At 31.2% G+C, this 13,987-nt stretch overlaps 1 protein-coding gene across 5 annotated transcripts in view; it reads right to left on the bottom strand.

The window, feature by feature from the left end:
- Positions 1-13,987, bottom strand: part of LOC105470313 (syntaxin binding protein 5L) — a 493,614-nt gene that overhangs the window by 269,022 nt on the left and 210,605 nt on the right. For 4 of the 5 annotated variants that reach the window (XM_011722169.2, XM_011722172.2, XM_011722170.2 and 1 more), the window contains exon 8: positions 3,500-3,583. In XM_011722169.2, the coding sequence (XP_011720471.1) occupies positions 3,500-3,583 (84 nt within the window). Of the gene's footprint in view, positions 1-3,499; positions 3,584-8,005; positions 8,103-13,987 lie in introns of all 5 variants that reach the window. The other variant, XM_011722173.2, reaches the window with a different exon arrangement.

Here is a 13,987-nt window from a genome sequence, read left to right on the forward strand (position 1 = left end):
TATAAAAATAATAGTTACAATAAAGCCAAAGTAAGTCAGTACTATTAAAGAAGAATATTTATTGTTTAGAAAAACAAGCATGTAAAACCAACTTGTTATTAGAGATCAGGGTTTCATGTAGTGCATTACTGAGTAGCTAGCATTTGATCTAACTTAATGGATAAACATTCAATTTCTATTTATTAGATTGTACCCTACTCTTTTCTCAAAAAAAGGGAGGGGAGCTCAGAGGGCTTACTGAAAAAACAAAATTAATACAACTAATCTAAAAAGAATTTTAAGAGATAGAAAACAGAATTTTAAACATAAAATACTAGCTAGTTTTATCAACTCAGTGGCTGAGACTGAGTTTCTTTAAAACATGAAAGAAGGAAATCCAAAAAACTGGATAACAATATGGAAAAAAGGAAATACAGCAGTTCTTAAGAAATTAAAAAATTTTCTTCAGGCCAAACTCTGAGGGATTTCTTTGTGAAAGATTACTTAAGAATTATTGACGTAATGAAAGAAAAAATTTACAGTTAATGTGAAAGTAAAATTCGTATATTTGTTTCTAAAAATAATCTTGGATTTCCAAAACAAAACTCAATTCATCAATGGCTATTTATGAAGAGGCTAGTTAAATTGTCTAAATAGTTTTACAGGGGCTAAAGACCTAACAGAATTTTGATATACAGAAGAGGAAAGAAGGCAGTTCATGATGAGAAGTTAGAAGGAACAAAGGCTCAGAGATAAGAAATAAATGTTATATATATATAGAAGATAGTGAGTAATATGTCTGAAATGTGGGGAATGTGTAGAAGGATGCTGTAAATTTAACTGAAGAGGAATGATAGCACTAGGACCTTAAATCTCATGTCAAGCAATATGGACTTTGTATTGTTGACAATTGAGAGCTATTCAAAGGTTCTGTTGTAGAGAATTCCATAATCTGTTTTAAAATGATAATCTTGTTAATGAAGGATATATTGAAGAGGTAAGATATCAAAGGAAAAGTGGTTGTGATTAGTTAAAATGCTCTTATAGTCATCCAGGCAAAAGATAACAACTTGAAATAGGACATTGGAAGTGGGAATGAGAAAAGAGGAAATAAAAGAGACAATATAAAGTCAGAATCAGAAAGACTGCAGAAACTGATTGCATATACTACATGTTGATGGACGAGACAAATATTACTTTGAGGGGTCTAGGCTGAATTAACTAAACAAGACTTAAAAACCAGAAGAAAACATAGAAGGAGGTTTAGATATTTAAATACAAATTCAGTGCCAATGGGATATTTCGTTGGATTTATCTAATATATTGTTATATATTTAGATCTACAGTTCAGGAGGGAGGTAAAGGCTACAGATATATGGATGTTCTTTTTTTTTTGTAGCATAAAGGTAATATTTGAAATGATAAAAGAGAATATAAACATTAGAAAGTATAAATTGGGGAGAGAAGAAATGAGGGTAAAGACATAGTATCCTGAAGAATATTAATAATGTAAAGGAGAGGTAAGGGAAAAATCAGTTATGGAGAAAGGAGGTATGATAAATGAAGTGGAAAGACACAGTCAAGTGAATAAATTATTTTAAGGAGGAGAAACTGAGGTAAAGCCACAGGTTTAGTGAGGAATGTAAAGGCTAAGAAGAGGTCACTGTGTATAGTAATGAAGAGCTCATTGGTGACTTATAAAAAACCATTTCAGGTAAGTATTAAGCATGTTTTCTAGATATGAGAGGTAAAGTGCTGAGGAGAGGCTGAAAAGTTTGGTAGTGAAATGAAGTATTTAACTATCTCTATTAAAACAATAGAGCATATAATGATGCATTACAGTAGATAAAGATGATAGATTTATATACATATATCAGATGTCAAAAACTTCTAGGTATAAATTACATATATTGTGGTACTGTACTAACTCACTTAGGCAGCTGCTAATCCTTATTTTAAAATTTCACTGCAATTTTACTCTCTTTTTAAGGCTCAAAACGTTTCTTCCACACTGTTTAAGGCCATAGGAAAGCTAGATGATTCAGCATTTTCCTCTGGGTTTCGTTTTGAACTGGTTATTCTAATTCCAACTGACTAAATATTCCCATGGTGTTCATATTCTTATTTAGCTGCTAGTGTTGAGAGAGGGAGGAGAGGGAGCACTATCCATCACCATCTTTATGATTTGTATAACAAAAGGAAAATCCTAGCTTAGCTCACTAGGACCTTCTTTTCTTATGATTCAAGATGCTCAAGAATTTGATTATAAAAAACATAACTGAATGATATTACTTATCAGATTATTTTTCACCAATCATGAAAAAATTACCCAGCTGCCATTTTATTTTCTTTCTAAACTTTTTTTACCACTATGAGAACCACTGATAATGAATTGTACAGTTTATGAAATAGGTGAAGGCTTATATCTTTAAGCACCAAAACTTAAACAATTAACTGCTATGAGGGGGATGGAAGAGAACATGTAAAGTATTCTACGGTGACTACAGGTTCATTTGGAGACATTTTTTATCCCTCCAATGATAAAATGAGGAAGTGTTCTAAAATTAACATGTGTGTGGTTTTCATTTTCCAATTATTTCATTGCTGCCTTAAATTATTTGGCACTTTTCCTATATAAGAGTAGGTTTTACTGGATGTAAATTTTTGACCTATATTTTCCTCCTATCTCTTCCTCCTCCCACCATTTTCAAATTGAATTAATAGCACAGATGATCACCTTTGTTTCCACAGGCACAAAAGGTAATTTCCCTTTTAATCTGTTGCTCCCAGTTTTACCATCTTCTTGTTAGCCTCTCCTGAATGGAAAAATAATGAATGGCCTGGAATTAATATCTGAACAACTGAAGTGTCAACTGGGAGATTATTCCTTGATGAATAGGAGTTTGTTGCTTCCCCTAAATGCAAGCTTACTCAAGTCTCAATTATGTACAATAAAACTTACTTCAAGATCTTGTCATTTAATAAGTGTCACTTATTAAGATCTGGTCACTTACTAAGTATTACTATTTACAAAATTTTTCTTTATTCTAAGAAGACAAGTATTAGAAGACAAGACCTTTCAAACTGACTTGAACCTTTTGCCTCTGAAAAGGAATTTTCTAAGGAAGGTGTGAATAGTGTCTTTAGAGACCTTAAGGACAATGAGGCACAACGTAGCATGGAGCCTAGAGAAAGGAAAAGCAGTTGAGACAAAGTTGGGGATATACTACAGGTGACAGGCACCCAAGTGTGTAAGAGTACAAGCCAGGACCTATTAACAAATGCAAAGGATATAAGATGCCACAAGAGAGCCCCAAAATAGGCAGTCAAGGCAGAATTTCCTCTTAAGAGAAAAACCAGAGATGGAACTTACACAAATACCAAAAGACAGTGTGAAGCATTGGGTCAGAATCAGACAACTTCCCAAGGCTAAACATATTGGTAAAGTACAAAGCTTAAAAGCAGTAAACAGGCATAACATCACAATACTGTTTCAAACATTTCGGTGGAAATCACTTACCTCATCATAATAAACTCTCAGTTCTGCTCTTTTAGATTTCAAGTCCCAGAATACTACAGTACCATTTTCATAACCTATTAGCAGCTGGAAAACATTAGAACAATCATTTTCTTAATTCTAACATTAATTTTAACTTGCTTCAAATAAAGTTTAATGTTAATAAAGTAAAATCATACCACATAACACAACCTTATTTAGAATACCAATTTTTCTAGAACTTGAATATAGGTTTTCTACATTAAAAAAAAAAATGGCACACAGACTCTGCTTCAATATGAACACTTACCAATAACCTCCACCTAATTTCAAAGAGGAAGTGAGGAAGAATATAAATATATATGACATGATATAAAATAAGTATGAAAATTGGAAGAAAAGAAAAATGAGATAGAAAATGAAGATGAAATAAAACATGAAATGGGATAAGATTAAGTCCTATGCACTTGAGAAATGTGGCTTCAAATTTCTTCTATCAAATCCTATTTTCTCTTTGACTGAATTCAATATTTTAAACTGATGTTTTATGAACCCTCTGAAGATTATAAAGGTATTCTAGAGATTCACATCATTAAAAAGGTTAATATTTATTTTTAAATCAATAAATAAGATGATTAATAAAATATTATTTCTTTAAAACCGAAGAATTTGAGAACACATCATGATTATAATATGATCATCTTTAAGACTCAGTCATTAAGCTAAACAGTGCTAGCCATACTGATAACTTTTGCTGTTAAATGATTCTCAATTATTATTTGTATCCTTCCTATTTTTTTGTTACCAATGACAGTAAATTTACCTATCATTGGTTAGGGAAAAAAAATAAGAGGAAAGATAAAAATAGCCAATGTTAAAATAATGATATATTTCTGACAGATTTGCCTTAAGATGATTTTCTTGAAATACATTAATAGTATTCCTTTGATGAAAATTCTTATACACTGCATAAAGATGTATTAATAACTTCAAAAAAACATTGGTAAGGAAAGAAAATATAGTGGTGGTGATACCTCAGCCTGCAGAGCATCCTGAGACCTTATCACTTATCTCGACATCTTACAATGAGACACAAAAAATAACAAAAATAAACCAGCTAGTAGTTTTCGCAGTAAAAACACAAATGTTTTCAAATATCAGTTCATTAAAGCAATATACATTTATTTTTGAAGCTATAACAAAAATGCTTGGTTATTAAATCACACACAAAAAATGTTAAAATCAATTTGACAAAAAAATGGAGTTTTTTACATGTTAACTTGAAGTAAATGGCATATATGACTTGCAAAGTGAAAATGTCAAAACTAAATACATACTTGAGTAATATTTCTTAAAATAAAATAGATGTGACTGTACTAAGATATGTTTTAACTTCAAATTGATTTTTTTTTACATACAAGAGAACATGATGAACAATGAAACCAATTTCTTTTCTTTTCTTTCTTCTTCTTCTTCTTCTTCTTCTTTTTTTTTTTTTTTTTTTTTTTTGAGACAGAGGACAGAGTCTTACTCTGTTGCCCAGGCTGGAGTGCAGTGGCATGATCTTTGCTCACTGCAACCTCCACCTCCTGGGTTCAAGAGATTCTGTGCCTCAGCCTCCTGAATAGCTGAGATTACAGGCATCTGCCACCACACCTGGCTAATTTTTGTATTTTTAGTAGAGATGGGGGTTTCACCATGTTGGCCAGGCTGGTTTTGAACTCCTGACCTCAGGTGATCTGCCCCTCTTGGCCACCCAAAGTGCTGGGAGTATAGGCATGAGCCACCGTGCCCAGCCAGTAAAACCAATTTTATTGAGTGTATGAGACTCTTGGCAAGGAGATATTGGCAAGGAGATTCATTAGCCTAAAAAGTTTGGAAAATATAACTTAAGCAATAAAATGAATAATATAATCTTTCTAAATTTGAGCCCCAAGATTTAATAAAATAATATCCTAAAGCACTATTACATTTTCTTAAAGTAAATATCTGAAAGATAAAAGTTGCTTTGCTTATAAAACATTGCTAGCAATAGCCCCAGTAAATCACAAAATATAACAGACTGAACCTCAAAAACACCATAAATTGTTGAGATAAGTATACAAGATTATGATTTAGAAAACATGATATTAGAATCAGTTAGAGAATTAGAAAAGAGAAAAGGAACCTCCCTGACATCCAGGAGACATTAGACAAGGCCACTCTGTGACCATGAGGAACCAAGACAAAAATAAGAGCACTCTGCAATAATATTTGACCACACCAAAACAGGAACAATGCCCAAACCACAAATTATATATACATATTTTTTAAAGAGAAAATGTATATCACAATAGAAGTAAGTACCATAAAGGCAAAGAAGTAGGGTTACTTCTTCACCATGATATCATTAGAACCTACACTAGTGTCTGAAAAAAATAGGTATTTGGTGAATAACAAATTAATTGTTAAATACCAAAAAATCAAAATTGTAGATGTTATATTCTAACCACAGTAAAATAAAATTAGAAGTCATGACAAAAATATTTTGAAAACTAAAAAATATATCTGTAGATAATTAATTAGCAAAGAAGAAATCATAATGAAATGTATAAAACAGAACTGAACAAAAATGCCTCATAAGACACAGATATATCTTAAGAGGAAGTTTTATGGTTTTGTAAATATGTATGTAGAGAAGAAAAACTGAAAATGTTTTAATTACATAAGCATTTGACTTTGAAAAGTAAAGAAAAAAGTAAATCTCAGAAAGTAGAAGAAAAAATAATGAGCCACCTTATTCAAGAGCAAAGGATACCACCTTTTATTTATTCAAGTATACTTTTACATTATTAGGAAGTTTGAAAGTCTTCCACATACTGATTTTCTTGCTAATTTTATACCTAGTTATTTTAACTTTCTTACTGCTATTTTATGTAGGTTCTTCTCTTCATTACCTTTTCTAATAGGGTATCATTTCTATAACTAGATTTTAGTATACAGTACCTTCTAAATTCTTTTGTTTGTATTCATTTTAAGGTTGATTCTCTTTGCGGTTCCAGATATATTATCATATAATCTAAAATAGAGACTACCTTATTTTTTCCAATTTTTATGTCTCTAATTGTTTGTATTTGTCTAACTGCTTTGCTAAAAATCATCCTAGCGTATTAAAAATAGTGGAGAGGTTGAGCACCCTTGCCTTCTTCCTGACTTTAGTGGCTATGCCTCTAGTATTTCCCCATTAAATAAGATCCTGAATTCTGGGGAGGGAGGATGAGGGCATAGAAAGAGAGAGAGAGATTTAAAGAAGTATACATTGATTTATATGTTATAAATTTCTTTTATTAGGAATAGGTGTTTAATTTTAAGATAAATATTTTTGTTGAAATATATATAATGTACAGAGATTATAGATGTATATTTAATGAATTCTGATGAAGTAAACATACCCATGAAACTACAATCCACATTAAAAATACAATAGAAGGACAAGTAATACAAGAAAAAAAACGCAAGCCATTCAGAAGCCTATTTCATACTCTTACCTAGTTAATATTCCCACTCTCCTCTCTAAAAATAACCACTATCCTGACTTCTACCACTGTAGGCTACTGTTACCTGTTTTGAATTAGACAGGTAGAATTATGCAATACACATTGCTCTCTTTCTTGCTTCTATTTCTATTATATTTGTATTATTAATTAATTTAATTTCATTATTAAAATAGCATTTCATTGTTTGGCTATGGCACTACCACAAATTAATTTATTCATTTTACAGTTGATGTAATAATACTACCATGAACAACCTTGTACATATCTTTTGGTAAATACCTATATGCATTTCTGTTAAATGTATATTGATCCATAGGATATTAGTATGTTTAACTTTGATACTGCCAAGCAGTTTTCCAAAGTGGTTATACCAACCACTGCATGTTTTCATTTTCACTAAATGTCTATGAGTTCCAATTCCTTCTCATCTAATGATCAATATTGTGAATAGCTGTACAATGTTAAATTAAAGAGATACATCATAGCCATCTTTGTCTCATTTCTCATTTCAGGAGGAAAACTTATATTAATGCATCATTAAGGAAGATGTTTTCATAGCTTTGGGAAAATTAACAAAGTTCATATTAATGAAATTCCTTTCTTTTCCTAGTGTACCAAGAGATTTTTATAATGAAGAGAAGGTAAATTTTATTAAATGCTTCTTATTATCTATTTTTATTACCATATATTTTTCTCCTTATTTCTGTGAATTGCATTGACTGACTCTGAAAAGTTAAACTGTACTCCTAGAGGGAGCTTAACTTGATTGTGATTTTTTTGTGCCTTCTCTTTCATTCTTGATCAGATTTGCCAGAGATACATCAATTTTGTTAGTATTTTCAAAGAATTGCTTTTGCTAATGTACTAAATTTTTTGTTTTCTATTCTTTTAATTTCTGCTCTCATGTTTTGAATTAGGGTTCTCTGAAAAACTAGAACCAATAGATGTTTTTCTATGTATAGAGAAACATATTTATTATGAGGAATTGGCTCACGTGATTATGAAGGCTGACAAGTTCCAAGATCTGCAGGGTGAGTTGGCAAGCAGGAGATCCAGGAGAGCTGATGGTGTTCCAGTCTGAGTCTGAAGACCTGAGAACCAGGAGAACCAATGGTATAGTTCCAGTCTGAAGGTCAGCAGGCTCAAGAACCAGGAAGAACCGATGTTTCAGTTAGAGTCCAAAGGCAGAAAAAAGCTGATGTTTCAGTTCAAAAGCAGTCAGGCAGGAAGAATTCTCTCTTACTTCAAAGAGGGTTAGCCTTTTTGTTCTATTCAGGCCTTCAGCTGATTGATGAGACCCACCCGCATTAGGAATGGCAATCTGCTTTACTCAGTCTACAGATTTAAATATTCATCTCAACCAAAACATCCTCACCTAAACCTTTAGAATGATGTTTGACCAAATATTTGGTCACCTGAAGGTCCAGTCAAGTTGACACATAAAATTAACCATTATAACTTATTGTTATCTTTCTACTACTTTCTTTGAGTTTAATTCACTATTTATCTGACTTACTGGGTTGGATACTAAGATCATTGATTTTCAACTTATCTTCACTTTTTAATAAATGCAATATAAACTATAAATTTTACTGGAGGCACAGCTTTAGCTACACTCCACAAGATTTTGATATGTCATATTGTTATTCAATTTTGTTTAAAATATATTCTAATTTTTATACTGACTTATGACATAGAAGCTATTCAGAAGTGTAGTACTTAATGACTAAACAATTGGGGGATTTTTCGTTTATCTTTTTCTTATTGATAATCTTGCTAGATTCTCTTGTGGTTAGAGAACGTATTGTTTATTATTTTAATCCTCTGAAATGTATTAGCATGTTTTTTGGTTCAGCAAGTATACAACTTTGGTAAATACTCTATGAGCGCTTGAAAATAATGTGTGGTCTGCGAGTACTATATACATAATGTATTGTATGTGTCAACTTGGTTAAGTTGTTAATCGTGTGGTTTTAGTTTTCTTTATCCTAATTATTTCTTTGCTTGTTTTCTCAGTGACTGGAAGAGGTTTGTTAAAATCTCCAACTGCAATTGTAGATTTGAGTATTTTTCATTTTAGTTCTGTCCAATTTTTAAAATATTTTTTAGTTCTATCAAATAATACATACACACACATCATGATTCCATGCAAAATGAAAACACAATTCAGATAAGCACATGTTTTAGTTAACATGGTACCATGCAAAGTAAGCACTACCTGTATACTATATATCTATGTCATCATTAGATATATACACATTTAGGATTATTACATCTTCAGCTGAATTAGCCAATTTCTATTATAAAATATCATCCTTAAAAAAGTTTTTGCCTTAAAGTCTATATTCTCTGATATTAGTATAGTTACACAAGTTTTCTTTGGTTATGGTTTACATATTATATCCTTTTGCAGTTTTGCATTAAACTTTTCTACATCTGTAAGTTTAAAGTGTATCTCTTGTAACTGCATATTGTTGTTTTACCAGCTTGCAAATTATTGTCTGGTAATTAGCCTATTTAGTCAGTTTACATTTAATATAATTGCTGACATATTTTAGAACAAAGCTACCTACTTATCTTGTAAATACAAATCCCATTTGTTTAATGTGTCCTCCCTTTTTTTGGGAATGGGGTTGGTTAGTAATTTTTTTCTTATCCTAATTTTCCACTCTATTAACTTATCCATTATACATACATTTATTATTCTTTTAGTATTACCCACCAGAATAAAAATTTTTCATGACTTATCAAATTATAATGTAAATTAGTACTTGTGCTACTTTCTGGAAATTATAAGGACTGTATTAGGGTTCTCCAGAGAAACAGAATCAATAGGATATATAGCTGCATAGACATATAAGAAGGAATTTATTATGCAAATTGGTTCATGTAATAATGCAGGATTAGAAGTTTCACAATATGTTCTCTATAAGCTGACGAAGTAGGAAAGTTGGGATTGTAATTTAGTCTGTGTTTGAAGGCCTGAGAACCAGAAAAGTGGGAGGGGCCTGTTGTAAGAAGAGTCTGAAGTCCTGAGAACATTGAGCTGATGTTCAAGAGCAGGAAAGGATAGATGTCCCAGTTCCAGTAGAGAGAGCAAATTCACCTTTTGTCTTTCTTGTTCTATACTAACCTCAATAAACTGGATAATGTCTACTCACACTGATGAGGGCAGATATTCTTCACTCAGTCTACTAATTCAAATGGTCATTTATTCTGGAAACACTCTCACAGACACACTAAAAATAATGTTTTACCAACTCACTGAGTATTCCTTAATCCAGTCAGCTTGATGTGTAAAATTAACCATCACAAAGACATTGCCAATTAAATTTAGTGAACATCATCCCAACCTGTATCATAATTCTCAATATATTACACTCCAAGAAGTCATTATTTTTATAAAACATTTCCTTGGCTTAACGCATGTTTGTGGTTCTTTATTCTTTTCTTCATCTCTGTTCTTATATAATAGATCATTTCCATTTTCTTAAACAAGTCTTTTAGGTTTTTCCTTAGTGAAGATTCAATGTTGATGAATTGTTGCAAATTTTGTTTGTTGAAAATAATTTGATGACATGTTTCAAATTATATTTTTGTAGAGTATAGAATTCTCCCAGTGGAAGGACTGATCTGATTATCAAAACTGGAAATATAATGGATGCTAAATGTTATTCAAAGACTTTTTCAGCATCAATAAAGATAATCATTTTTTCTTAGACCTATTAGCAATATAAATTATATTGATGGATTTTGTAATAGTATCTATCCTTGCATCCCTGGGGTAAAACACCACTTGTCATAATGAATTATTTTTTAATGTGCTGGTGGGTTTCTGTCTCCTAATATTTTATTCAAGGTTTTTCCATTAATATTTTATTTTATTGTAGTAAGAACACTGAACATGAGATCTACCCTATTAACAAATTTATAAATATATAGTACATTACTGATGACTGTAGATACAGTGTTACACAGCAGATTTCTAAAGTTTATACATCAATCAAGCTTGCTTGACTGAAACTTTAAGTTCATTGATTAGTGTCTCTGCATTTCAACCTCTCCCAGTCCATCAGCCACCATTACACTCTTTGATTCTATATATATGACTATTTTAGATACCTGATATAAGTTGAATAGTGAAGAATTTATTTTTCTATGACTGGTCATTTCACTTCACATAATATCCTTCAGGTTCATCCATGTTGTCACATATTATAAAATTTCCTTATTTATTAAGGCTGAAAAGTATCCCATTGTAGAAATACTATGTGTATTATAGGTATATGAGGGAATACTCTCCATCCCTAATAAGGGCTGGGTAACCACATGTTATTTATTCATCTGCCAATGGCCATTTAGGCCATTTCCACATATTGGCTATTGCCAAAAGTATTATGATTTATTTCTCTTAGAGATCTTGATTTCAATTCTTTTGTATAAATATCCAGAAGTGGGATTGCTGTATTATACAGGTAGTTCTATTTTCAATTTCTTGAGGACCCTCCACAGTTTTCCATAGTAGCTGAACCATTTTGCAGTCCCACCATACAAGTGTTCCAGTATCATCACATCCTTGTCAAAAGGTGTCATTTGGTCTAAAATATATATACATCCATCCTAATATCTATTCTTGGTTTTGATTTGCATTTCTCTAATGATTAGTAACATTAAGCACTTTTCCATATACCTGATCTTAGGCATTCTTTGTGTGTGTGGTTACCTTAGGACTTACATAAAAGCTAATGCTCTATTTTAAGCTGATAACACCTTAAGTTCAATACTATACCAAAACTCTATACTTAAAACTTCTCTTCCCCTGACACATACTTTATAGTACAGACATTGGAGAAATGTCTATTTAAGACCTAAGCCCATTTTAAAATCAGGTTACTAGATTTTTTTTTTTTTTAACTATTGAGTTGTATGAGTTTATTATGTATTTTGCAGATTAATCCTTTACAGATATATGGCTTGCAAAATTTTTCTCCTATTCTTTACATTGTGTTTTCACACTGTTGATTGTTTCTTTTGCTATGCAGAAGCTTTTTAGTTTGACATTGTCCTACATGTTTATTTTTGTTTTCATTGTAGTTACTTTCAGTGTCATGTTTATAGAGCCATGACATTGTCAAAACCAGTGTCATGAAGCTTTTCTTCTATGTTTTTTCTACATATTTCAGAGTTTAAGGTCTTATGTTTATTTCAGAGTTTAAGGTCTTATGTTTAAGTCTTTAATCCATTTTGAATTGATGTTTTCAGTATGATGTAGGAAAAAGGTCTAATTACATTCTTTTACATGTGGATATCCAGTTTTCTCAATACCATTTGTTTAAAATATTATCCTTCCTACACTGTGTATTCTTGGCACCCTTGTCAAAGATCAGTTGACCACATATGTGTGGATTATTTCGGAGCTCTCTATTCTGTTCCATTGGTCTATATGTCTGTTTTTATGCTATTGTCATACATATTAGTTATTGTAGCCTTGTAATTTAGCTTAAAATCAGAAAGTGTTATTATTATGTGTTGAACCATCCTTGTACTTCAGAGATAAATCCCACTTGATCATGATGCATGATTATTTTAATGTGCTCTTGGATTCAGTTTGCCAGTATTTTGTTGAGGATTTTTGCATCTATTTCATCATGAATATTCACCTGTAGTTTTATTTTCTTGTGGTATATTTGACTAGTTTTGATGTCAGGGGAATACTGATGATAATGTTTTCCCTCTTCAGGTTTTTTTTTTTTTTTAATTTGAGGATCGATGTTAATTCTTCAAATTTTTGGTAGAATTCACTAGGGAAGCCATCCTGAGCTTTTCTACATTAAAAGGTTTTTCATTACTGAGTCAATCTCTATCTAGTTCTTAGACTTTCTATTTCTTCATGGTTTGTCTTGGCAGGTTTTATGTTTCCAAAAATTTACTCAATCCTTCTAGATTATACAGTTTGTTGGTATATAACTGTTCTTATTAGTCTCTTATTATCCTTATTTCTGTGGCATCAGTTGTAAATCTCTCCTTTCATTTCTAATTTTATTTATTTGAGTTTTAAATCTTTTTTACTTAGTGTAGCTGAGTTTGTCAATTTTGTTGATCTTTTCAAATAATAACTGTTTCATTGATTTTCTTTTTTATCTTTTTCATTTACTTCTGCTCTAATCTTTATTTCCTTATTTCTTCTACATTTGTGCTTAGTTTGCTCTTCCTTTTCTAGTTCCTCGAGGTAAAGTTGTATGTTTGCAGGTCTTTCTTATTTTTTAATGTAAGCATTTATTGCTAGAACTTCCCTTTTACTACTGCTTTTTCTGCATCCCATAATTTTTGTTAGAGTGTGTTTCCATTTTTGTTTGTCTCAAGACATTTTCTAATTTCTTTTTTGATTTTTATTGAGGCAATGATTGTTTAGGGATGTATTGCTTAATTTCTATGTATTTGTACATTTTGGAGTTTTCTTCCACTATTGATTTCTAGTTTTATTACATTGTGGTCAGAAAGGATACTTGGTATCATTTCAATCTTCTTAAATGTATTAAGGTTTGTTTCATGGCCTAACATGTTATCTATTCTGGAGAATATTACATTTGTGCTTGAGAAAAATGTATATCTTGCTCCTGTTGGGTGGAAAGTTCTGTATATATGTTAAGTCCATTTGGTCTATGGTGCTATTGAAGCCCTCTGATTCCTTTTAATATATCTGGATAATCTGTCTATTATTGAAAGCGGAGTACTGAAGCCTCTTACTGTGATTGTATTGCTCTCTATTTCTCCCTTCAGTTCTGACAATATTTGCCTTATATATTTAGGTGCTCTGACATCAGATATGTATATATTTATAATCATTATTTTCTTCTTGGTGGATAGACCTTTTCATTGTCCTTCTTCGTCTCTTGATATTTTTTGACTTAAAGTCTATGGAGTCTCCTATAATAATAGCCATCCCTCCTCATTTTTGTTTATTATTTACATAAAT

This window comes from Macaca nemestrina, chromosome 2 (assembly GCF_043159975.1).
Source record: "Macaca nemestrina isolate mMacNem1 chromosome 2, mMacNem.hap1, whole genome shotgun sequence".
Lineage (NCBI taxonomy): Eukaryota > Metazoa > Chordata > Mammalia > Primates > Cercopithecidae > Macaca > Macaca nemestrina.